The 27,186-nt window shown below is 39.4% G+C and overlaps 1 protein-coding gene across 2 annotated transcripts in view; it reads left to right on the forward strand.

Moving 5' to 3' along the window:
• The window catches only part of LOC117554753 (matrix metalloproteinase-17-like), an 84,282-nt gene that overhangs the window by 39,172 nt on the left and 17,924 nt on the right, over positions 1 to 27,186 (forward strand). For both annotated transcript variants that reach the window (XM_034229244.1, XM_034229245.1), the window contains exons 2-4: positions 15,186 to 15,318; positions 16,238 to 16,373; positions 26,013 to 26,299. In XM_034229244.1, the coding sequence (XP_034085135.1) occupies positions 15,186 to 15,318; positions 16,238 to 16,373; positions 26,013 to 26,299 (556 nt within the window). The remainder of the gene's footprint in view (positions 1 to 15,185; positions 15,319 to 16,237; positions 16,374 to 26,012; positions 26,300 to 27,186) is intronic.

A 27,186-nucleotide genomic window follows, 5' to 3' on the forward strand; every position in this document is an offset into this window, starting at 1 on the left:
GTGGTAATGTACATTTAGATGATCATAACAGCATATTCAAGTATCTTAGTACCATAGAGCAGTGGTTCTCAACCTTTTTACACCAAGTACCACCTGAGAAAATAGTTGTCTCTCCAAGTACCACCATATGACCAATGTTAGACTGTTACAGTCTATGCACAGTTCATGCAGGACTCGGCGGCAAATGTATTCATAATAACATTATTTATTGTCAGCCACAGCTACATGTACAAAGGTCTCACTCACTCACTCACTCACTCACTCACTCACTCACTCACTCACTCACTCACTCACTCACTCACTCACTCACTCACACACCACAAGTGAGAATATAAAGAACAAAATAATAACTTAATCTCGCAACAAATGACAACTGTACATACTTGTACCAAATACCAAAGTGTGAATGTCCTATTGGGAATTCAGTTCCACAATAATAATGAAAGCCTCCAGGAGCAGATGAGTCTATACTAAGGGCTAATAGCTAATCTTCAGTCTGCTGATGTTTGCTATTGCCATTTCTGTGGTGGCAAAGTCAAAAAATAAAATAAAAAAGATAACAATTAAGGACAAGTGTGTGCTTTTTCAGCTTTTGACCTCGGTCACAGCCTTCTCTCCATTCTTTGCGCAAATGCCTTCTTCCTGAGTCACTTCTTCGTTAATGACTGTCCTCCTCATTCACTTGTTCACTTTCGCTGGTAATATTCTCCTCTGTACCTCTCTCACTCATTCAGCTTTCTTCTTTCTTTAGCTTGCTTGCAACGTTCGCTAATCGTTCGCGGGTAGTATGGTCGTCAATAGCAACGCCAGAAAAAGAAAAAAAATGTTTGTTTCGAAATCTAAAAGCAACAATAGCCTATAAGAATTTATTCAAACCACAGTTTCAATTATCTCAAGCTTATTTTCATTCGTTGTAGTATTTTGATAGTATGATTTATTTTTTAATTAATGTTATTCAATCAAGCCTCAAACTGATGGCACTTGTCCCTATAGCCTGTTTTAAATTGAAGTTGTCTGAAGTCCTTACCACCAGCTGCTCTTGTAGTAATAAGTAGTGTATCTTTCTTACTGTCCCAAATGTGCACAATGTAGTGACTGCTTTTCGTCTTTTTGTTTACGTAGTTGTGTTCTCTGTATTTTATATGTCTGTGTTATGTGCAAGAACGTGTAACGTTGCTGCCTTCTTGGCCAGGTCTGCATTGTCAATGAGATTTTGTCTCAATATTTTCATCTGGTTAAATAAAATGTAAAAACATTTTTTATTTTTTTTTAAATATGTCTGATTCCTAGCCGGGTACCACTAGCGGGAGCTGGCGTATCACCAGTGGTACGCATACCACAGGTTGAGAACCACTGCCATAGAGGGAACAAATAATAAGATGGAGGATGTATTGAAGTACTTGTATTAATACAAACCCAGCTGCTGGCAAACTGCTGTACACTTCCGTGAGGGCCTTTGTAAGTTGTTGACCTTTTCTTTTCCAGACCAAGCAATGAAGTAGATCCAAAATGGACAGGAGGGAGTTTAAGTTCATGTTTATGCAATTTATTATCATCTGCATTCAAATTATGGTAGGGCATTTCAACACAGGGGAAAGCTTGTGCCCTATGAAGGAAAAATACAAGTTATCCAAGAGGGTAGAAGAAGAGAACTACATACAGTGGGGCAAAAAAGTATTTAGTCAGCCACCAATTGTGCAAGTTCTCCCACTTAAAAAGATGAGAGAGGCCTGTAATTTTCATCCTAGGTATTCCTCAACTATGAGAGACAAAATGAGAAAAAAAAATCCAGAAAATCACATTGTCTGATTTTTAAAGAATTTATTTGCAAATTATGGTGGAAAATAAGTATTTGGTCAATAACAAAAGTTCATCTCAATACTTTGTTATATACCCTTTGTTGGCAATGACAGAGGTCAAACGTTTTCTGTAAGTCTTCACAAGGTTTTCACACACTGTTGCTGGTATTTTTGGCCCATTCCTCCATGCAGATCTCCTCTAGAGCAGTGATGTTTTGGGGCTGTCGCTGGGCAACACGGACTTTCAACTCCCTCCAAAGATTTTTTATGGGGTTGAGATCTGGAGACTCGCTAGGCCACTCCAGGACCTTGAAATGCTTCTTACGAAGCCACTCCTTCGTTGCCCGGGCGATGTGTTTGGGATCATTGTCATGCTGAAAGACCCAGCCACGTTTCATCTTCAATGCCCTTGCTGATGGAAGGAGGTTGTCACTCAAAATCTCACGATACATGGCCCCATTCATTCTTTCCTTTACACGGATCAGTCGTCCTGGTCCCTTTGCAGAAAAACAGCCCCAAAGCATGATGTTTCCACCCCCATGTTTCACAGTAGGTATGGTGTTCTTTGGATGCAACTCAGCATTCTTTCTCCTCCAAACACGTCTAGTTGAGTTTTTACCAAAAAGTTCTATTTTGGTTTCATCTGACCATATGACATTCTCCCAATCCTCTTCTGGATCATCTAAATGCTCTCTAGCAAACTTCAGACGGGCCTGGACATGTACTGGCTTAAGCAGGGGGACACGTCTGGCACTGCAGGATTTGAGTCCCTGGCGGCGTAGTGTGTTACTGATGGTAGCCTTTGTTACTTTGGTCCCAGCTCTCTGCAGGTCATTGACTAGGTCCCCCCGTGTGGTTCTGGGATTTTTGCTCCGTTCTTGTGATCATTTTGACCCCACGGGGTGAGATCTTGCGTGGAGCCCCAGATCGAGGGAGGTTATCAGTGGTCTTGTATGTCTTCCATTTTCTAATAATTGCTCCCACAGTTGATTTCTTCACACCAAGCTGCTTACCTATTGCAGATTCAGTCTTCCCAGCCTGGTGCAGGTCTACAATTTTGTTTCTGGTGTCCTTTGACAGCTCTTTGGTCTTGGCCATAGTGGAGTTTGGAGTGTGACTGTTTGAGGTTGTGGACAGGTGTCTTTTATACTGATAACGAGTTTAAACAGGTGCCATTAATACAGTTAACAAGTGGAGGACAGAGGAGGCTCTTAAAGAAGAAGTTACAGGTCTGTGAGAGCCAGAAATCTTGTTTGTTTGTAGGTGACCAAATACTTATTTTACCGAGGAATTGACCAATTAATTCATTAAAAATCCTACAACGTGATTTCCTGGATTCTTTCCCCCATTCTGTCTCTCATAGTTGAAGTGTACCTAGGATGAAAATTACAGGCCTCTCATCTTTTTAAGTGGGAGAACTTGCACAATTGGTGGCTGACTAAATACTTTTTTGCCCCACTGTATGTGTTGATAACAACTCATACTAAAAATGAATGGCTGTGTTTGTAAATGGGGATTAGTCACTCATTCAAACACTGGTCGTCTTTTATTTATTTCTCCATCCTCCCTGATTTCCTGATCGTTAAAGTAGGTTTAGGTGAAAAAACTTGTCACATTCCAAAAGCGGCTTCATTGCGTCTTTTAACACTAGAACCGCCAGGTGTCGCTGTATACCTAAAACCGCCAACGGGTAAAATGTACCCGCTATTAGAATGCATTGATTTTCAAGGTACAATGTTCTTTTATTTATCATACTAGAACACATGGTTATGAAACGTATACCAATATAATCTGTGGACTCTCAGCTTTCAAATGATATGTAGTTTGTGCAGATTACATGAAGTATAAAATATTGCTACCGTGAGTTATGTGCAAAGTGTCTCTCTATCCCTGTCTGTCTGTCTGTATGTATGTATGTCTGCCTGTCTGTCTGTCTGTCTGTCTGTCTGTCTGTCTGTCTGCCTGCCTGCATGCCTGTCTGTCTCTCTCTCTCACCGCAGTAAACAACAGGCGTTGTTATAGCAACACGTCATGTTTATGTTTTCGAAAATCACTGCATTTTCTATAAGGTAAATATTACATAAATGGGCAATCTGACTTCATATTGACCATTTTTAATAACAGAGGGTGCTACATAACACACTTTCAGAAGAAGTCACGGACTGGGAGACTTGAATATTTAATTGAAAAAAAGTTACATACAATCAAGAAACAGCTGCGGGTAAAATGTACCCGTTAGCGGTTCTAGTGTTAAGCAAAAATATCAATCCATGCTACATTTAAGCTACACAAATCCACCCTTTTATTATACTGTATAGTAAGGTTGACCATTGGTGCTTTCACACAATACAAACACAATGACAATTTTTATAAATAATCATAGACATGGATAGGGGAAAATACTTGAACAGCCAGAATAATCAGCTACATTTAAGAGATTTTTAGATTTAGGAGAGCATTTGAAACCAGGAAAAGATTTGTACGCAATATACGATAACTAGTCTCATATCACGTACCCACATATCCCCAATTAATGCTTTGATTTTTATGGACTTTTGATGCCCAATTTGTTGAGTTAATTTCCACTGCACAATCTTTTACTGGACTATGGCTGACAGACCTTTGTCTGAGATGAAATAGTTTTTTCTCTGAGATACTGCAAGTCCTTCACTTCAGTCTGGAAGTATCCTAGATCATCAGACCAATCATATGCAAGGGGTTAAATCACAGGGGTCAATTTCTCTCAGTGTCTGTCTCTCTAGTCCTGTTTGAAAATTGCTTTACAAAAGTTGCTCAGTTTTTTTTACTGTTTGGTAATGGGCAGAGCAATTTCCTTCGTGTGATCAAACATGCGTCTGAGGCTGTGCAGCCGTCCGTTTATATCCCCCGCAATGTCAGTTGATTGTCAATTGTTTATTTCTGCTGGGAATGTAATATTTGCTTTAAAAGTCTGCCTTTATTTTCTAGTTTTTATGAGCTCCTCAGTCAAACACACAGGCTGCCGTCGCCTGCCTGTTATATCACCGCAGTGCAATGCCTTGAGTAAACGATTATGGGTATAAGCCGCTGATATGAAACGGAAAGCTGCTCCAACTGCTGTGGAGAATGATAGCATCGCTGCAGCTATTGGAGACACTCCCTGGGTGTTTCCGAGAGGTTTGGAAGAAATCTCCCCGGCTGAAAGCAGAGATTTTTGGGTTGATTTGAGGGAAACATTCTTTATAGGATATTTGGTGCAGTAGGAGATGTTTTACTGTCAGTCTGTGGGTATTACTTTTGATACACACATCCTTTTATTTGCTATTTTTAAATAATACCCTACAGAATAGATTTGATATATCACAGTTCCTGCTGTCGCTACACTGCTATTTATCTCACTGCTATAAGAAGCATTGAATAAGTAAAAGATACAAATCTTAACAACAATATTTATCATATTTCTTTATACCTAAAAGTACATTCAAAGAGAGGTTTATGTGTGCTCATTGGCCGTGGTTGCGTTAACCAAGGCGAGCACGCAGCTGGTGTTACACGGTTTGGAATGACTGCAATCATAGCATTCATAACGATAAAAAGAATATAAAGCAACATGTATATTGGAGAGTAGTATATTTCCATACAGTTCCAGCTGCTGCTTTTCTCTCTAAATGGACTTTTAAATATAGAATGGTACACCGCTATAGTTTCTCAGCAAATTAAAAGAATAAAGCTGGGGTTTTGCTTCTTCCACATCTTGGTCAGCACTGGTCACTGGTCTTAGATTCCCCCTTTTATTTGTTTCTATTTTGGCTTGTTTTCTGTAATTGCATCCCTCAATACAAGGCAAAGCACCATTGAAGTCAGCGAGGGGAAGGACTGCTAGTAAGAAAACATTGATTTTGACAAATAATTGTCAAAGAAAAATAGATTGAAAGACCTCAAAAGTCAAAAAAACTCAAAATGCGTTATGCCTTTCCAAAATAATACCAGAAAATCCTATGATGTAAGGATTTTTAATTAAAAGAACAACGAGGCAGAAGTAGAACACCTCTCTCTTCATGTGTTTGTTTGAATGCCCTGTAAAATATCTTCTTTTATTAAAGGTTAGTCTTACACTTTGCCATTAGAAATGAGTCGTTTCCAAAAACATTTTTTACCACTTAGTTGCATCTCCAAAGGCTTTCTAAATGATCTTTTGTGTGTTAGTATAAAAGAGCAGCGTAAACAGCTGCTGGATGAAGAATGCAGTGGTTCAGCACAACTCTATTTTTTCTTTACAATATGCTACACGACAAGAACCCTTTTCTTTCCACTCTGTGTTACCGTGGCACTTTACCGCTTCATAATCTTTCAACAAAAAGGCAAGTAAAGGTCTGCCTTTGTCCCTGCGGCGTTTAAGAAGAACGTAAACACTGGAGCGGCCTCTGCTACTTCATCAGACTTTGAGAGACAGTGAGGTCGCGGGGTTTAAACGTCTCCCGGTTACTCATTTCTTGTCAATAGGCTGAAGGACCTCGACAGCTGTTCATCGGAGAGAAACAGAGGAAGGTATTGTCAGACAAGTGAGGAGGATGAAACAGATCGAGCCTTAAATAGAGGCAGTTGATGGCAGGGTGGACTTTGACCTCTGGAGAAAAGAGGGTCCTATCTGACCGGATGTGTTGCATGATGCTGGATGGCTTTAATTGGTAACGGGGGCTAAAGGAATGTAGTTGAGTTAAATACAGAATGCTGTGTTCTTGGGTTTTTATATAGGCATATTTTGTCTTTCTGATTTATGTTTATCATCTCTTCTTTATGGTGAGTTTCATTTGGAGCCGGGCAATACATAAATCATTTATTGATTTGGTGGAATGGGTAGATGTCCCGTTTGATTTGGGATATTTTCAAAGTAATGCATACGTGTTTCTATTTTTGGTTTCAAAGGCTGCATTGCACTAAAGTGATGTAATGTTTATTGAATCGTTGTATCATTCCAAACCTTTTTAGTAATTATTTATCTTTACTCACTAAAGAGTAAAATGCTTTATTTGTCATATGCACTGCACAAAATCTAGAGTGTAATTGTTGCCAATGTAAGTCTTAAGGTCTTTATTTTTCTCACACTGCAGCAACTCTTATCGCCCTCCGTCTGAAACCAGAGACCAGACTGCTCTGATCGGTTAGCTCTGTTGTGATCGGTCAACCGCTTAGAGATCTCCCGCCTATCATGTACAATGTGTTGGAATGTTAGCCAAGAGAAGCGCAAGTGTTGCGTAGTGATGTAAACAAAGGTGTCCAATCAAGGCGTGTGTTAGGGCTGCTCAATTATTCGTATTTTAATCGCAATTACGATTATGGCTTGCAACGATTACGAAAACAACGTAATCGAAATAAAACGATTATTCTTTTATTATTATATACTTTTTAAATAATATTTTTTAAGTTGAATTATACTTAATGTTCAGCGTAATAAACTGTTCAAAACATACTGTTCACATTTTTTTCTCCAATAAATTGATGTTTTCAAAGTAAATGGATAATCGTTTTTAATAATTATTGACCCAAATAATCGAGATTATGATTTTTGCCATAATCAAGCAGCCCTAGCGTGTGTGAGAGAAACTCCCTCCCTCGATTTTATATTTTAGTCTACACTACAGGAAGGGAAAACCCCAAAAAGCATGGGTGTGCCCTCTTAACCTGAAATGAAATTGGAGTAAAATAGTGCCATACACCAAATAGTGTTGCAGGAATATCAAACATACAGTATATACAAAGACAATAGAATAAGATAGAATGTTAAATTAAATGCTGCACAGTTAGGTAAATACTGTAAGACTGTAATATGAGTCACTAAGTAATTATGGTGACATTACAGATGATTATTTTTTAAATTAATCTCGTTGTGTAATGTTTTATGAAACGGTAATGGTAAACCCTGCAATATCGTTTTGATGTTTCCCCTCGGAACAAGCTTTATACGAAGCGTTCCCCAAACAGGCAGGGAGAGAAGCAACAAAAGCTAGACAAAAAGCAATAAATGGAGTGTAGAGACAAAACAAGAAAATAAATATCTACTGTAGCCATTTACCTGCTGTAGTCTTCACTCCATAGTAGGCTCTCACATTTCAGAGCAAACACAGTTTATTTCCCAGATAATATAGCACGAAGCAGAACAAACAAAACCCCGGATGATTTAATCCCCATTGACAAATTGTTGGAGTGTGTGAGCGCTGCTGAGAATCTTAGCATGAGAGGTATTACATTATAGCAGAACTAAACGGAGTATATTCTATGGATTGATTTTCAACTCCTATTAAAAAGAAGTGTGGATGCAATACAAGCATTGTTAACTGGAGCGAAGTGCCTCAGAGCTTTATCAGAGACTTGTGTTTGAAACCCCCGTGACTCACTTGTTGCTTCACATTTGCTGGGATTCTTAAGAGGGTGAGACCTGGACCGAACGACTGCATTATTTCCAGCAATGTTTCCTGGGGTAAACAACTTAAGTGGCAATATCCTCTAATGTTGTGGGCTCCTAACCTTTTTGGTTTCCATTTTTAAGCGAAACGCTGCCTGCTGGCAAAGGTTGCGTAATGTCTGTGATGTGATGAGGCTAAAAGAGGGGAATGTATCCAATATTTCAGAATAAAAGCAAACATCGGGGGGATTAGTTTTTTCTTATATCTTACTGTATCTTGGAAATCATCCTGTTACGGTTCTTTTTTTTTTGCAGCCCGAAAATAAGATCCAAAGAGTCCTTCGTGTAATAAAGAAGCCTTTATGATAATACACGACTTAGTCTTCGTTATATTAATTAATACAAGTTTGGATTAGTAAAAAGTGCAACATCTAGGCTAAGTGAGGCAGTACAAAGAGTGATGGGAAATCAAATGATGTTATATCACCATCATTAACACTCAACCTGTTTCCATTCACTGCTTTCTCTAATCCTTTTTAATTCTGTGTATCATTGCATAACAGTCTCATCTGAAAACTCAGTTGTTTGATGTGTTGCACACAGGATGCTAAATAAGTTTGAAGAGACATCAATAGAACAAATACGTTGACAGCACACTACCGTTGTATCCGCTGTGTATCATTTAAAACGAATATCCATCCAAGAAATACAGTTTTATTTTGTGTATTTATGTATTCCACATTCTCTCATCTTTACCCTGCTTTTGCAAAAGTTCCTCTGCACTGCTTCATTTTTAAATTAAATAACTTGGAGAGATCAAAGTGTCTCATTATAAGGGAGATACAAAAATCCCACAAAAAGCAGCAGTATGTTAGACAACCACACTTTGAACGCACATCGCACCATGAATGCAGAGTGAACTTCAACCGAAATATATATCGCTTCATACTGCAGATAAACAGTTGGGCATATTTATTTCAATAACGCCCACTGTGCAGGTAATGCTCATATCTAGTAGCTGCGAGTGTGTCCCCTGTTTCTGCTATCTTGACATCACGTCCAGCCCTTCCTCGTCCGTCTGTCTGACACTTGCTCGCTCTGTTTGTTCTTCTCTAACATCTCCTCTCCCTTTTGCCCATCTGACTCCTTGACCTGGCTGCAAGCGATAAGAAGGGCCAGCCGACAAGATCCGCTTTATGTTTCCGTCTCAACCGCTCTCTTCAATCGACACTCCCCCCCATCGTTCCCCTGTTTTATAGAAGTCTGAGTCACATCAGGTTCACTGCCTTACCTCATGTTGAGATGAGGTGCAGAAAGTGGGAGGGATATGGGGGAAGGGAAGGATCTGAAGTTGAACGGTGAGATGGTCTTTGTAATTCCAGTTTATCATTTTAGTAATATGGCCAGCAGTGTAAGAGAAGATGAAAAGGAAAATGGTCCCAATTAATAGAAACAGAACCAGTTAAAAGAACATTATAAAATATCAGTGAACATTTGTAAATGGTGGGTACAGTCTCACACCATTTAAAGAATATAAGATTTCCTATTTGTCATTCTTTTAGGATTTAAATGTTTTCTGTATGGTTATATTTCCACTAAAAGTATTTATTAAAGCATACAAGAAGTGCAGTTTCTGGAAAATCTGCCATTTGTTTTCCCTTGACCACTTCTATGTGCCTCCGTCAAGGAATCATCCATCACTTGATTAAAACATCCTATTACTGTACGTTGATTGTTCCCTCCATGATATCCAAGACTCGTTTAATTTCTTGTAAAGAAGCCAGTCTGCACAATAAATTATAAAGCTTTAAGGTTATTATCAATTCCCATTACCCTGCCAGAACTGTCTTCATTAAACTCTCCAAAAAATAGACCTAAAGGACTTTCTGTGTTTGTCAAACTGAAGAATGAACTATCCACTTCAGTTTTTCAATTATTTTACCTCAATGAATTCCCATTTGGCTTTTTCTCTTTAATAGTTAAGCTACATTAAACCTTCAACCTATACATTTGTGATTTTATTACAAATACTCTCCCTTTGTTGGCTTGAAAAGTGGCAGTTAAAAAGTTGGCTGTATTCCGTCCTTTATGTACAACAGTAGTTACGCACAGCTTGAATTCGGAAACATCTTTTTACAGTGGAAAAAAGCAGCTTGAAGGAACTTATAAACAGCGGTTTGGCGATCGACTCTACCCATAAAACTCCCCTTTTTATTGATTCAACTGTCTGTAAAAGTTGGTATTAAAACACCAGGAGATGTAACTACCTGCCAAACAATGACCCACTGTGCCTACCTCACATTGAAAGGACATCCTTGTGTTTTAAGAAGGTCAGATAGCAATCATGGGAGGCCTTTCTGTGTATCTGTGCTTTTTCATCTTTTTATTTTTCTTTGGTCGATGTTACTCATGCAGTTCATGCTTGACTCACATTAACACACTCCCTCTGTTTCTCATGTGATGTGTGAAATCAAAGTCAGTGGTTCGGTTTAGATGTATACAAGGCGGTACAACAGAAGGCTTCCTTGAGGATACGTAGATCTTAAAACTCAAGAAGCACTCGTTTTCAGAGGTCTTGTTCCATCTCTCACCATCTTCCATGCTTTTCCATTACCACCCAAATCTTCTCAAGCTTCTTCTCTCGGTTGTGTGTCTCCTCTGAGTGTCAGGGTTCAGTTCTTCTGACTTTCACTCACACTTACTGTACAGTCACTTTTCTGAGCAGCACAGAGTCCTGACAGTTTAGATAGATAACAAAGTTTAGGATTCTTGACAGCAACCTTGCTTTGTGTACACAAACACACACCACAGAATGACGTACGACTTTCTCGTGAACAACACCGTTGCCTGACAGAATGTTGATGTTGGACTATTCTGCATAACTCTACATTATGTTCAATGACAACCTTTTTAAGATTCAGTGCCAGCCTTTTCCGACTCGACTCTTACCTTCCCGCTTTGTTGAATAAAGGTCACACTGGTTCCTGCATTGAACATTGTTGGTATTTATTTAGTAACATTTCTTGACTACAATTTGGTGCATTGGCATTCAATTTGGTTCGCACATTCATGCCCCTCTCAAACTCTTGGATTTCTTTGGTTATGTCCAAATTCCTGCAAAACCAATGACAATTCCATCGGTCTCAAAGTTACTTCAGGTTTAGTGCTAATCAACATATAATGGCCTGCTAACGTGCTAGGCTAACTTGGTTCCAAATATGGAAGATATTAGTATTGTTTTCATTAGCATTTTAGCATGATGTTGTTAGCATTAAGCTCAAAACACCAGTGTGCCTAAATACAGTCCCAAAGAGTGTATGCACGGCTGTAGACATTTAGTGTAACCTTTTAACGTCTGGAAAAAACGTTGGTTCCCAAGTATGTTTAGTAATTCATTGAACAAATGTTTTTCGATATAGAGACAATTTTATATAAACATAATGACTGGTTTTCCTAGCTTTTTCTGCATAGTTTAGCAGGAACAACATAACACAAAGTGGTTAAATGTAAGAATGGGCAGTGTTTACGCATTTCGTGTACCAAATTATAATGTGTCAAAGACAATTATTCCCCGTTTACCTCTACATTAATCTCATGTAGCCTTTTGAATAAGTGTTACACAATAACCTATTAAGTGCTTGAGCCAGCAGTTTCTTCTTTGTCCAATAAGCTGTTCTTTAGAACTTGGACCAGACATTTCTAACAAAGTTTTATGCTGACCACAGCACGGCATCGTAAACACAAAGGCCTGATAACTGTACAAAGATGTGATGGTTCAGAAAAAAAGAGCTTGTTACAGTGGCAGCAGGCTTGGCAGAGCATATTTTCTGCCTCTCAAGCCAGTTAGAGCAATATGGGAATAGTGGAGTGTCAGACGTCATTTTGTGCCATGGTTTCCTGCGTCTGTGTGTCTTAATAATGCATGATTAAAGAAGACTGGAGTCTCAGCCATCTGCGCCAGCCCCCTCTAGCTGCAGTTAATCACAGACTGAGAGAGAATAAACTCTCACAGGGAGGCTTTACTTCTTCATCATATATGTTCTGTCTCTGCATGAGAGTGAGATGTTTCCTATCTCTTCAATCCATGTTGCTCTTTACTCTTATTCTTTTAGGATTAAGTGTAATCCAATGTGACCTTCAGTTTTATGCATACGGCGCTTTTGTTCCAAGGAAGAGAGAATTAGCTGTACTTTACAGACTTCATCTGTGGATTAAGCCACTTGCGGTGGTTTAAATGCTTAGGATATAATGTATTTCTACATTATGTATACTGTACATATCTCTCAGTTTATTCAAACTTTTATTTATCCAGGTGAATCCCATTGAGATCATTGATCTCTTTTTCAAGGGAGACCTGCTCAAGTAGGTTCCACATGAAACATAAAAGCGCAGAGTCAGTTTTCTGGTGACTTCTGAACCACATGTCAAAATCTCCCTTGTTGAGTTCAAGTGTTGGCAAACCTCTCCTTGATTAAGATGCTGAATCTATAGCAGCGTCAGATAGAATAGGGGGGGATGAAACCCTCTTTAATGGTCACACATGCAGAGCACACAGCACACACACAGTGAAATGTGTTCTCTGCTTTTAACCCATCCTAGTACCAGGAGTCTAGTACCAGGAGCAGTGGGCAGCTATTGTACAGCGCCCGGGGAGCAATGGGAGTGGGAGGGGAAGGGGGTAGTCCGGTGCCTTGCACAAGGGCACTATGGCAGGGCAGGAGGTAAACTGGGACCTCTCCAAGTAGCAGTCCACACTCCATATTTAGGTCTGGTCGGGGTGCAAGCCCCTACTGACTGAGCCACTGCCGGACAGAGGTGATTGTTCTGTAGCTGACCCTGTGCTGTGAAGGCCCTGTGGAGAGTAAGAGACCGACGTTAACATTTCACAGGAATCAATATTGTGAGACCAGAGAAAAAGGAGATAAGAGGTTAGACTCGTACTTAGCTCTGCGATCAATAAGTCATAACTAAAACATAGGCACAAACTTCTTGCAAAAACGGAAAATATCCTTTAGTAAATTGGATTGATGCCTCAACTCCGTCTTCTTCAGCGTTTGAAGATCACAAAGCTAAGTACAAGTCTAACCTGTTCTTTAAACCAGCATTCCTGAAGTTACATTCTGGCATGAGCTCTCTCTATGGGGATCAATACTGCATGATATCATTATTTCTTTTTTTACATTCTGCCAAAATGTTCAGACTGCTGACACTGTGGGTGGTTTGCCTGGCATTTGAACCTTTAAAGTGCTTTGCTAGAACTTTCAGCTCAGCATAATCTCCCCTGAATCCCAATGCATTTGACCCAGACCACTCATACACAACATGTCAACTGTAGTCTCAGCCGTTGATGTGTTTCAGAAGCAGCCATTTATTTTTACCCTTCCAGTTCTGAGATAATATACTTTCAGTATGTCTCAATAATAAACCTCCCCTCATCCACCTTTTATATGTATGCCAGGCTCCAACCACCTGGCGTGAGCACAGAGGCTTAAAGCACATCATTACAGAGACAGTTACTTCAGTTTTATTAGTAAATGAAAAGGAGCCTGTCTCCGTGACATTTATCAAGACATTACAAACTTAACTCAGACATAGTTATTCAGACATAAATGTTTCCAATCTGCTCTCTCTACATATTTTAACTTCAAAAACGGTTTTTCTTTCTCATTATCACAGATGACACTAGTGATCATCTGTATTCTGTTTAGAAGCAATCGATGAGGAGTCCAATATCAACTGTCAACAAATGGCTTTGTAGGACCCAAAGTCAATTATTGAGTTAATGAAATGGCCCCAGTGCTGTCAATCGCTGCCTTGCTATCAATCTGTGTCACTCATCAGTAATGAGAGCTGATCAGAAATCATTTAGAAAGGCTTACCATCAAATTATAAAGGGAGAAAAGACAAGAGACTGCAAGAGAGAGAAAGCAAATGGATTTATAGCAATGGAGTCAAGCGCAAATCTTTCAGGAAACTGATAGATTTAAAATATCAAATTGACAAAACTTGAATATTCCAAATCATATTAGCAGCCAAAAAAGTTACTATTTCACTTAAACCACTGTTCCAAAACCCTATTTTTAACATAACTTAACATACGTGTAGAGTAATTATATACAACAATCACATAAAATAGAAAAAAAGCACCAAAGTCCATCAAAAAGAGTTATGGCCTACTTGTTTCAATGCTAAGGAAACCAAAGAACAGGGTTGTTTTATGGAAGACATTTTGATATGTCACAGATGGAAAAGCACAGGTGCAAATGATTAAGTTAATGATCTACCTTGGACACTAAAATGGAACAGAGCCATCGTTAATGTTATTAGTAACACCTGTGCTTCTACTAACATGACACTCAAAAATGTCTACTCTGACCACGAGTTGCTTCATCTTTCCTAATCCTTACACAACTTGTAGCTCAGATTAAACTTAAGAATGCAGTTCATACCTGATGCAGAATATTGAATTGGTCAAATTTAAAATATTGTGTTTTATGTTACTTGATGCTTATATGATTAATTTAGCAATGTCAGTGTAATAGCAGACCAACAGCAGGTGTTTCTAATAATGTTGGAGTAATGTAAGAGTACGCCATAAGGAGTGAGCCAACATGTACAATACGTTAACAAAATGCCGCCATTATAAATGTTATTAGTTGCACCTGTGATTTCCCTTTTCCCTTTATGACATGTTAAAATACCTGCTATTAAAAATATTTGAATGGTTCTGTGTGTTCGAAAAGTTATGAGGCTTTCACATTGTGCTTACTGTGCGTGTTATTTCAAGGACATATGTGAACACACTCTTGCTTAAGACATCAAGCACTTGCAAAACGTGAATGTACAAATGTGCCTGAACACACACTATCAGCAGACGGTAAACATGAACAGTATCCACAGACAGTAAAAATGAACAGGTGTCTCTTCTCAGCAGCTTGGATACTTGGAGCCCTTGACATGCCTGGGATTACTCTTGAACTCTGTGTCTGCTCTTCCCCGTCCAGGACTGGCTGAGTAAGTTTGGCTATCTCCCGCCCCCTGACCCAGTGACTGGTCAGCTTCAGACCAAGGAGGCCCTAACCAATGCCATCAAAGCCATGCAGAAGTACGGAGGGCTGAAGGAGACCGGAGTCTTAGGTATGTGGACGTGTGTGCGATGGCAGTGAAAGGGAACAATGATGTCAACTGTAAGAGAGTGACTTTCACATTCACAGAAAACATAAGGTACACCCTACAACTGAAGTGACAAAAACACCAAAGAAATGGCTCTACGAAAAGTGCTGAGTCAATCATTTTGACACAACCGCCATTGAACATTAGAAAGATGAAATTACCTTCAGCTCTTTTTTGTATTGGATTCCATTTGATTGAACATATGTCTACACACGCCTCAACACACGGAATAAACATAAATCATACTTGCTGTCACACACACTGTAGTATGACAGCACTGCATGCTATGTGATTGATAATAGTGTTGTAAAACAGAATAACAGATTATTGATTACTACACCCTCCGCCATTCCCTTGCACATATCATTCGTCACACATACAGTACATGCTCTCAGCCTAACTCACACACACACATATAGCAATTTATTTTCTATAGACTATATTATCATACACACTCCATCGCACATACACGACTGTATAGGGTTGACAGCCTGATACTGTGTGAATGATTTTAAGACAGTGTGTGTGTGAGCAAGTATAATGTATGGCCCCAACAGTAGTTTTGTGAGAGCGAGTGTGATTGTGCATGTGAGAGGGTATCGTGCAAATCATATATGATTGATGGCCCTAGCAGACACTCATAACCTCCTGCCCATGCACATATGTATGCATATGAGCGCACAGAGTATGAGTTACAGCTCCTGAAGCAGTCATTTGCCAACAGATGTTGCGGTGTCAATGTGTTGAATTCATGTGTACAAGTTACTACCCGTAATAAAACTGAAGTAGGAAAAGTTATATTGGGCTGCCTTATATTCTTATAAGGTATATGTAACGTTCCTCCATTAGTCCGTACCTTAATTACCTCTCCTCTCCTCAACAGACCAAGCCACACTGGGTCTAATGAAAACACCCAGATGTTCCCTGCCAGATGTGTCTGAGGCGGAGGGGACAATGCGCCGTAGGAAACGAGACATAAACCCCCAGAACAAATGGAGTAAGAGGCATCTATCCTGGAGGTAGGGTTTAATGAAATACACAAACTTCTAGACACTAAGTTACACCGGAATATACAGATATATATGTCAAGATCATTCACAATCAAAGAATCGAGATCATTGAGACACGGTAAATGTATCCAGTTCGTCTCGCTTGGCTGGAGGAAATCATGAACCTGTGATATTAGTGTTTGTGCTTCGGTGTCAGATAGCCAAGCTTAACATCATTGTTTTTGGTCCATCTCTGTACATCACATTAGTGCAGTAAATGGAGCTAGGAGTCATAAACCGTCACATTTTCCCCATTATCTCTTCCATCTGTGCACCCTTTGGTAGATTAGAATAGCTGGCTCTTCCTCCAGGTGGAAATCTTTTGGTTTCTGGATCAATTTTTGCTCCAAGGAAGATCATGAAATGCATGGAATGGTTTTCGCAAACAGACGGTAATTGCATCTCCGGGTCTTCGCCGTTCCACTCCAACACCGAGTCGTTTGCATGATTCCTGAAGATAAAAGGTTTCGTCACAGGGTCGTTGTGCAGTTTTTAAATGATGTAGTCATGTTAAGTGCAGCTGGACGATCTGTCAGGGATACAGCTTAGTGTTAGGTAGCAGAGGAAGAGGCAGTGAAACATATGTTCTCCTGATTCACACACGCTAACTGGGGTGACTCAATGAGATGATCTAAGCTGGTGTGTTGGCCAGCCGTGTAACATGTGTGCGCCCTTGCGGCTTAAGCATGGACTTTATAAAATAAGTGGGTGTAGCCTTCATGATATCAACAATTGGTTTATGGAATACTGTTTTAAAGCATCAAGTTTGGCAATTTACCATCACCATCTTAGTTTTTAAAAGCTGTGTAGTGTCAACTGTCAATCACTAAGTAGCCTCAGCCTAAGGCATACGTTGGTTTATGCGCTTATTTTAAATTGGACCATCATTTACTTATTGATCATCATGCTGCATTAAAGAAGACTTGAAACCAGTGATTGAAGCCATCATCTACGTTTTACAATTGTTACTATTGCAATGTATCAACTGACAAGTAGTGTAACTACTCATGGACTTCTATACAATCAGACTTATTTTTGCAACCATTGAGTTCTTCTGCTTTGCTTTCGAAATGTTGACACGTTGACTGAGTCCACTTTTGTTATACAGTATACGGGCAAAAGACAACAATCTATACAATAACACTATAGATATAAAACACACATGAAGATAAAGACACAAGTGTTACAACACACACAATGCAATGCACCCACACTGTTCTCATCCACATGAGGTTGGATACCCCATATTGTCCTTCTCCCTGTGTGTTAGAGGTGATGGTAAAGGGTCAGTGCTTCTAAGTCACAACATTGTCTCACCACCTTTGATCCATTCTCCCCAACGTTGTTGCTGATGAGAGGAGTCAGTGTTTAATTAACTTGTTTAACGGCCTGACCGAACAATTATTATCTGATTACCGCATTAAGCATTTGATCAGCATTCAGCTCCAATGGCTGTAGGCCGTAAATGGAAATCCAGTGACAGTTGACTTGTGTTTTAGAGTGCATTAAGGCCACTAAACTCAGCTCACACAGTGGCCATCGTGATTGTTCTCAAAATGTATCCAACATCAAGCACAGTTATTTTATCTCGCATTAAACATTGGTTGCTTTGCCAGTATCGGACAGAAGTCAAGTTTATAATTACCCTTGAAAAAAAGGTGCTTAATGTTATTATTACACCTTAGGAAAGCTAACAGCTGCAGTATGTATAACATTTTCTGCATAAAAAAAAGTTTTGTGATAATTACCACTGCAACATTTGATGCTTCCCTTTAAAACACAAAATGGTGCTGTCCCAATTCTTTGTTGTATACTTAGTCTCTTATTGAATACTCCTGTTTAGCCTATTTTTTCCAGAGTGAGAGTGTTTAAATTGCTTTAATTTAGATGAGAAGCAGCGTGTTCACTGAGCTGACAGGTCAGCGTGGCCTCTCAGCTCAGTGGTGTGTTGCTTTGCCGAGAGCTGCAGTGTGTGTGTGTGCCTGACAGCAAGAACACAATGAAACCGACAGGTGTCAAAGTCGCGGCTACGCTTTCAGAATGTGTGATGTTGAGATATTGTTTATCAGAAGCCAATTTGGTTTGCAAATGTTAAGACAGCACTGAGAATGCATTTGACCGCAAATGAAAGGGGGCAGTAATCTGTAAGTACTAGTTAGACACGTAAGGCTTTTTTTCTGCCCTTCCAGCCAAAGTTAAGTAGAGTGAGCGCACAGGCCTTTTGAGCCAAAGCAATCTGCAGAGGAGAGATGACCCAAGGAGGCTAATACATCTAAAGGTAGGGAAGAAGAGCTGCAAAATGAAGCGAGATGCGGAGGGAAAGCAGGACATCAGGGCACTGGAGGATTGAAGAAACAGGTCGATAAGAAGGAGAGATGGGAAGGCTGAATGAGCACGAGGGAGTTGCGGTAGTTACTGCAAAAAAAGGAGAGAACATAAAGCAGAACTCGGAGTGGGAGAAGATGCAGCAGAACGAGGATGGGTTGTATACTGATTTAGAGAGAAACAAAAGGTGTATCCGTCAGTTTTTTGTTCCTGGTTTGCAGCAGCAGAAGTAACAGATCAGACTGTGAAAGGGATGAGTTCAGAGGGAATTACTTGTCACCTTGGGGCGGGATAGTTATGGCTTATTGTAACAAATTGCCTGGTGACTTTGTCCCCCGTGGCATTCCTTGTTGAAATAATCCCCCTGCATCCTCCCACTGAAGGCTTTCACTCAGAGATACAGACAATTCTTTGGGGTCGGGATGTGATTGCACAGGGGGCTCTCGTGAGCTCTCAGCTGACCTGGAAAACCGAGTGGCAGCGATCCAGCCTCACACTGCACCAAAGCTAAAGTACAGACTCTACATCTGCTTCAAGGGAAACCAGCACACACACCGCTGTGAAGACCTGCTGCTTTATGACTGGAACATTTCGCTTTTTATCAACAATGGCCCTCTCCTACGACTGGTGTTGGAATAGCCTGTCTCTTTATTCCACCGTTCTACTCTCAGCCCTCACATTTGTGTGCAAAGAAGCCAAGTTTTACTGGAGATTCGGATATGAAGTACAGACCTTGTGTCCTTTTGTAAATGAGTTTTTTCTGCCTAAAGCTCCTGCCAAGAAACAGATGGTACATTTAAAGTGCTTTTATTATAAACACTTGTGGATTATTTGTTGATTTCAGATTCAGTCAGATGTTGAGACGTTGCCATATGGCGTGGTTTATCAATAGAGCAACATCGCAAAGCATTGATAATCCATACAGAATTGCAGCCTTGGGAGTGTTTGGTGTAATTCTATGAAAGCTTTTATCTAGTTTTATGTGTACAAATGTACTCTGCGTGCTTCTTTATCTGATATATATTTTGTATACTATTTCATTTGTGAGGTACTGTAGTAAATCACCACTTGTACTCAAAACCATTCAGTGTTTTCACTCATACAGGGTTTAGCACTTATTCCCTCTTATTGTATCCTAGGACTTTGTTCAGCTCCATGGTTTCTGTATCGTTGAGGCCATGAAGAGAACGCTTATCTGCGACAGATAATATTCCAAGGTATTGCCATGTGTTCATATATTTGTTATGTTAGCCACTCAAAATTGACAACAGTTACACATATTTTACATCCTCAAATAATAAAAAGGCATTCACTGAGAAATGTATCAGTGTTGGCTCAACAGTAGTGACTTTGACCTCAGTCAGAACATCCACATGCAGTTCTGTTTTTATTCTATCACCACAGCAAAGTATTTACAACAACTGATGCTGTGTGGAGTTGAAGGATGGGTGGTCCATAACAACAATAAATACAATTGTGAAAATAATTAGAAAAATCAGTTTACACTCCTTTATATGAGCAATCTGTTGACAACATGGTGAGTGTAAATGTCTCATGTCAGAAATAAATGGTTTTACTCAGAAACATGCACAACTCACACCACTTGGATGCAGTGAAGTGCGCTTTGAGCTCTGTCTGCCCTACACCTATTTCTTATTAACTGCTCATTGCTATGGACTCATAGCAATTCACCAGTGAAGGGCTCTTTGACAACATGAACAGCCTTTACATTTTCACTTTCTGGAGGTGTGTTGAAGCAGCACCAGGATTACTTTGACATGATGTTTCATAATAGAATCTGTGATGGCAAAACAAATGTGCCTCCTCTTTACACACTCTTACATAGTCCGGCTAAAGACCTTGCAAGGATGGTTTCATAAACATTATCTGTCCGATAAAATGTGAAACGTCCTATAAGCTCACATTCACAATATTGCTGTGATCAGAATCTGTACTCCCCACATAATATCTAGAAGGTTTATTAAGTGGACATAATGTAGTTATAAACAATTAAACTCATATCATCACAGCCATTATCTCAGCTGTTGGGAACTTTATCTGTCGTTTCCAGTGCAATAGAAATGCAGCCCATTGAAAGGGTCATAGTTTTGTGTATTATGAAATACAGGCATTCATTTGGCCAAATAATGCACTACTGATTTACAGGTAAAGATATTTGTCTCCAACACCTGAGTTTATATCTATTTAATAACTTTTTATTAACTGTGTAAATTGAAGATCAGCTTTTTAGATCTGAGAAATGAAGTCAGACTAACACTTTCAGTAAATCAACTGTCTCAGAAAAATGCATACCGTGCTCCAAAAGTAGTTTATTTCTTTCAAATTCAAAATACAAGATTTTACCCAAATTCTGAATGACTGTTGGCATTGCTTTTGTAAAGACTCAAATGTTTACAACAATGCAATTTAACTTCTTTCATATACATTTCTTCCAGTAAAAAGTGAAGCACTATCAGAGACATTTTTGCTTTATTTATTTATTTATTTATTTATTTTAGATTCAACTGAAGTTCAGTAATTAGAATGTTCCTTTAGTTTAAACGGATGAAACAAATTATGCAAGATTACAAAAATATGAATTGATGTTGTTTTAGTTATCAAAGACTAAGTTGAAAGTAAAGATTTGGGGTGTATTATTTGTAATGTATTTTATGCGTAGATTCATCATCATATTTTATTCTAGCTTCCTCTCACCCCTCCTTCATCCCCATCAGCCTTCAACAATGCCCCTTTCTCTTTCTTTCCTCCTGCTTTTCCTCCTTTTCCATCCTCTGTCAGTCAAGCACCATGGTGAAAGATTCACAGCCTGCCCAGGACTGCCTGCTCAGTAATGTCAGACTGTGCTTTGATGTAAGCAGTTATTTATGGGGGTATTATATTTGATTGATGTGGAAACCTCTGACAGTACTCTCGGTTCTCAGATATTTATTTGTAAGTCAATGATGCACACTCGGTAGCTCTGCTGCTGCTAAACAGCCCTCAGCCACTGAGCCAGCTCCTGCTTTATGCTGCAGCCAAACACTCTTACATCTGCACTTTTGTCCTCCTAACTCTGCTGTGTGCTTATCACTTTCTAAATGCTAATCAGTCATGGACATGAATTTTGAGTAAAATAAACATTCACAGCATGATCGCTCACCCATTGGCTTTGATCAGTTTAGTCATTTAGAGCTGAGTGCAGAAAACCATGGAATGATATGACCAGGGACTATAAGTCAGTTTTTATTCTGACTTTCACTTATAAGAAACAGTTAGACATATTGGGAAATATGGCTATTCACTTTCTTGCTGGGTGTTATACAAACAGATCAACATCACAGTTCTGTAAGTGAAATAGTAAGAATGCACTTGGCTTAGCTTAGCATAAAGACTGGAAGAAGAGGGAAACAGCTAGCTTGAGGCCCCTATCAAACCATAGACCCTCTGTTCCTATACCCCATCTACTGGCATCAAAATAGGGAAGAAATCAGCCTGCCTTATGCTTTATACTGTATGATTGACTCCTTTGGCTACTTGTGACATTGACAAGCATTGCAACGCCTTGGAATGAAAAGTTGAGAATTATGTTATTTAGGGATGTAACGATATACCGAATATCGCGGTATCGCGATAAATAAACGTCCCAATACCGTTGTGAGACTGACATAATCTACCGCGATTTAAAAAAAAAATAATAATAATAATTAAAAAAATAATTGTAAACACTTTTTTTTTAAACCTTTATTTAACCAGGTGGTCCCATTGAGATCATCAATCTCTTTTTCAAGAGAGACCTGTCCAACATGGCAGCAAGTAGGTTACAACATGAACATAAAACAACAGAACACAAAAGGACATCGTATTTACAGGGCTACATTTACATAACTAGAGACATTGAGAAGTACCAACAGTATATTTATATCTCGCCCTGTCAATAAGCCTCACCTTCTTGGCAAAAACTGTATTGTTTTTGAAGTGGTGGAGAGACAATGCACAGTTTGACCCACTGCTGTCACCCATGGCCAAAGCATATCTCTCTGTCCCACTGAGGTGGCGTTAGACTTTTTCTCTGTCCGTCATTTTGACAGACAGGATCGTAAAATATCCGTCATAATCCATAGTACTAGTAGGTACAAAAACACTGGTTTTCTTGTTCCAGTCTGTTACTGTCACTTTTTAAAAAAAAAATCTTTATTATTCAAAATCGCAATAAATACTGTACCGTGGACTTGTTATCGCGATATTATCGTACCATGAGTTTTTGGTATCGTTACATCCCTATATTTTATTACTAAAAGGATAAATGAATGCTCAATTTTTATTTATCTGCTCAGTCCAACCCTAGTTCTTAGACAGGAGGAAAACTAAAACATGAATAAAAAATACACTGATCTTGACTTCAGGACAAACTGTTTAATTATCAAAATGTTTGTGTTTCATGTATTTGTGTATGCATATTTGTCTGTTGATGTTGGACATGGAGCTGCTGTGACGCAAGTCAAATTTCAGACTTGATCTGACAATAAAGTAATATCGTATCGTATCGTATCGTAATTAACACCAGATCTTACTGCAGTCGGTTTCTTGATGTAAACATAATCACTAAGGTTGTTAAAACCAAGGTAAGATTGACAAACTGACAAGGACCAGACAGGCTCTTTGAGGTCAACCACATTTTAAGGAGGCACACCAGGGATATGATGTCTGGTTGAGTTATGCATCTATTGTCCATCCCGTGTAAACACAGGCAGTTCCCCAGTGGTCCTCAGTTAATCTGCGATGCAAGGCAGGAATGTTCTGACCTTGACGCTTCTTCCTACAGTAACATACACACAGGCAAGCTGTCCCACATAATGGATGCACATAAATACTCGCACAGTGACAAAACCATGCACTCTGACTCTCAATCTTTTCTCATATCATCATTCTCCCCCAACGCACACATACGCAAACACACAGGCGTACATAATGAGCCACCCTCGTCCGTCTGAATTAGGCCTAATAAGCAGGTGGATTGTCTGTGGAGCTCGAGCTATTTGTCGTGACCTTGGCTAACTGTGGTTTGCAGCGAGTGTTCAGACACTTGGGAAGGATGAATAATTGGACTGTGTAGGCACACTTTTTGTGAGCAAGTCAACACAATAAACAAATTCTCCTCACTGCACACCACATGTCTCCCAACAGAATCGCTCATCTGAATAGTATTTAAAGTGTCTAGCTGTATACATTATCATCTTAATGATGCAATGCTCCATTTCAAACTACGGCCACCTTATCGCTTCAAGCTAACGTTGCTAATACCCGCCCATGTGTTTAGTGACAACGTGTTGACGTAAACATATTTGCTAATGAATACATTAATTAGCTGCACTAATGAGCTCAGTCACATCACTGGGTGTGTTAAAGACATCGACGTAACCAGAGAACCGGCAGCTCAAGTGTTGACAGCAAGGAAGAGCAGGACAAAAATAAACGCTAATGTTGACGAGCAACAAAAATGACCATGAACGGATTATATTGAAGACAATGAAGTGACATTTAGCTTTTTATCATTCAAATCCAATAAATCTCCTCTACATTACTGTTTTTATACATTCAATCAAGCAGTGATGAATGAGAACACAACTGACTCAAGATAAAACAAGTCAGAATTAGCTTACTTGCTTTGAGAAGAGATAAAAAAGATTATAGAGATCTCGCTGAGCTCTTCTGGCAGGTGTTCAGAGGTTTGACTTTGACAGTAAAGGTCCGGTTATCCTCAGCTACAAGCAGAGTTGTTGGACCAGCTGCTGCTCCGGCTCATCTGGGGATGAAAGGTTTGAAATGGAGCAGGTGGCAAAGGTTATATCATACTCTACACGTTGAAATCCTTTTCTATCAAAAACGATGGGTGGACAAACCTCTGAATAGGTCTCAATGCAAATGTATCATGTCAGTAGAGCTTAAAGTAACATCAAACATATTGTCAGGTGGAGTTCAGGGTGCAGGTAACTGCTGACCTGGAACATAAAGAGGAATTTTGGCAGACTCTGTTCACTAAATAGGGCTTGTTTGCTGAAGTTGTTCGGTCCGGTTGGCAGCTGTTCATTTTATCTTGTTGATAGGAATTACCCATTTTGTTTTGGACATGCAACACCTTGCTTTGTACATTAAAAGCAGCCTGTTAAACTACTGAGAAGGTTGAGGTCTAATAGTGTTTTATTGCTGGTTCAATCCTGTGGTGTCATCAGCATAACGATGTAAATCTGTAATGATCTGCAGCAGCAGCCGCAGTTATTTAGCACCAAGGAATAAATAAGTTATCACATCAGAGCTGTGTTAAAGCAGCTGTCCGCGACTGGGTACGAGTCTCATTTCTACAGCAATAAATGAATGTTTGTGTTAAAGCAATGGAAAGGCCACAGGGGTTCAGTTCCTGCCTGGGCTCTGGTGCAGATGAGGATTTGATATGTGTTCTACTGGTGTGTTTTCTATAAGACATTTATGACATTAAACTGGCTGTACAGTTTATTGTTTTAATATATTTGATTTGACCTTTTTCTTAACAAACAAAAGAGAAAGTTAGAAAGAACAATTTATTCTAAGTAAAAGCTGCTTAGATGAGCCAGAGTGTTGTGTTTTAGGCAACTTTATCATAGCTGCACTTAAAGTCAGAAAATGTGTCTTTTGTGTTAACACTTTTCCAAAATAATCGTTTTTTGTTGTTGTTTTGGAGACAATTGCAGTAACGATTGAGTATCAGGATTCAGGATGTTATTAGTCCTTTATCATATTTTAGTTTTTCCAGTTAAGATTGGACAATGTAACTAAGGATAGCACATTAACCAGCACTTAAAAAGGTACAAAGTTGATACCAAATATCTGAAAGCTTGAGAGTACTTATCAAATGGACTGTGAGGGCTCGAGACCAATGGCATGATGTGACCTGGCCATTATGACCTGTCTTAAGTATGAACAAGTATTAAGAATGCAGTAACAGGGGATTGCATTACATAGGATTCATTTGTGTGTTTTTTATTTTACCGTGGAATTAAATTGGTATCAAGAAACGAGAACAACATTTCTGGTACTCTCACATCCCTTAATATTTCTGAAAGAGACTTCTAAAAGGGTTGGGTGATTCCGGTCTGGTGTGAGATGTTGTCTATTAAAAAGACGAGAACTGCTACAAGGCTTTCTGGGGAAATAAACCCAACACACCTGAGATCTGAAAAACGGCTCCTAATAATCCCTATGTTTTGAGTCCTTCTTTAACATATTCCCTGTGTCCCCTTCTTCTCTCAGAGTGAGGACCTTCCCTAAGGACTCTGCCTTGCTGGGCAGGGACACGGTTCGAGCCCTGATGTATTACGCCCTGAAGGTCTGGAGTGACATCGCGCCGCTAAACTTCCACGAGGTGGCCGGCAGTGATGCGGACATTCAAATCGACTTCACTAAGGCCGACCACAACGATGGATACCCCTTTGACGGGCCAGGGGGCACCGTGGCACACGCGTTTTTCCCCGGGGAGAGGTTCACAGCTGGAGATACACACTTTGACGATGACGAGGCCTGGACCTTCAGATCTCCAGGTGAGGAACTTAAACGTATTACATTAATTAGAATCAAAAGGAGGGTGCAAGGATGATAAGGAAGAATCAATATGGACAAGTATTCCAGGAAATGTCTCACTAAGGCATTTCTTAGAAAGTCCCATAGTACTATGCAATGAAAGGAAACAGTCGGTGTCGAGGAAAGCCTGATTTCAGAATCTTTTGAACTTCCCATCTCCATGCTCATCAAAACTTCCACATCCAAAACCAGAACGCTGACTGCATTTTGCAGCCAAGCTGTGCTTCTACCCTTTGTTCATGCTCCAGATTCTCTAATTAATATTTCATTTGTCAGAACTATGAATATAGAGCATACCGTGGCTTCAGATACAGGACACAGAGTATTGGCTTAAGCAGTGGTGGTTCTAATCACAAGCTTATTAGGAAGCATAAAAGACGTCCTTTCATTTCCAACAACTATAAATAAGCATCAACTCTAATGCGCCTCTGATACCCATTCATTGTTTTTTTGAGCAATTAAAAAAAATGTATCAAAGATTTAAGTATACTATTTACTGATATTGATCGCAACTGATTATTTAATTATCCCATGGGGTGTCCACAACTACTTTGAACTTCTTATAGATATTGTAGTGGAAATAATTAAACAAAACCACTGTACAACAACATGATAACTTTTGATATATGGCTATAAAAAGTTGAAAGGAATGTGTTCCTATTGACCTTGAAATAGCACTACACTTTGTCAACTAACTCTCCTCTATAAAGCAGTGATTTGGAGACAATAGCACGGTGCTGAGATGTGCAGGGTTGTGGACACACTGTCTTTGCTGTTTCCCCTTTTTTAAACTAAGCTAAATTAGCCAACTGATAATAACCCATGCAGATAATGCACTTATTTAATC

This window comes from Gymnodraco acuticeps, unplaced genomic scaffold (genome assembly GCF_902827175.1).
Source record: "Gymnodraco acuticeps unplaced genomic scaffold, fGymAcu1.1, whole genome shotgun sequence".
Lineage (NCBI taxonomy): Eukaryota > Metazoa > Chordata > Actinopteri > Perciformes > Bathydraconidae > Gymnodraco > Gymnodraco acuticeps.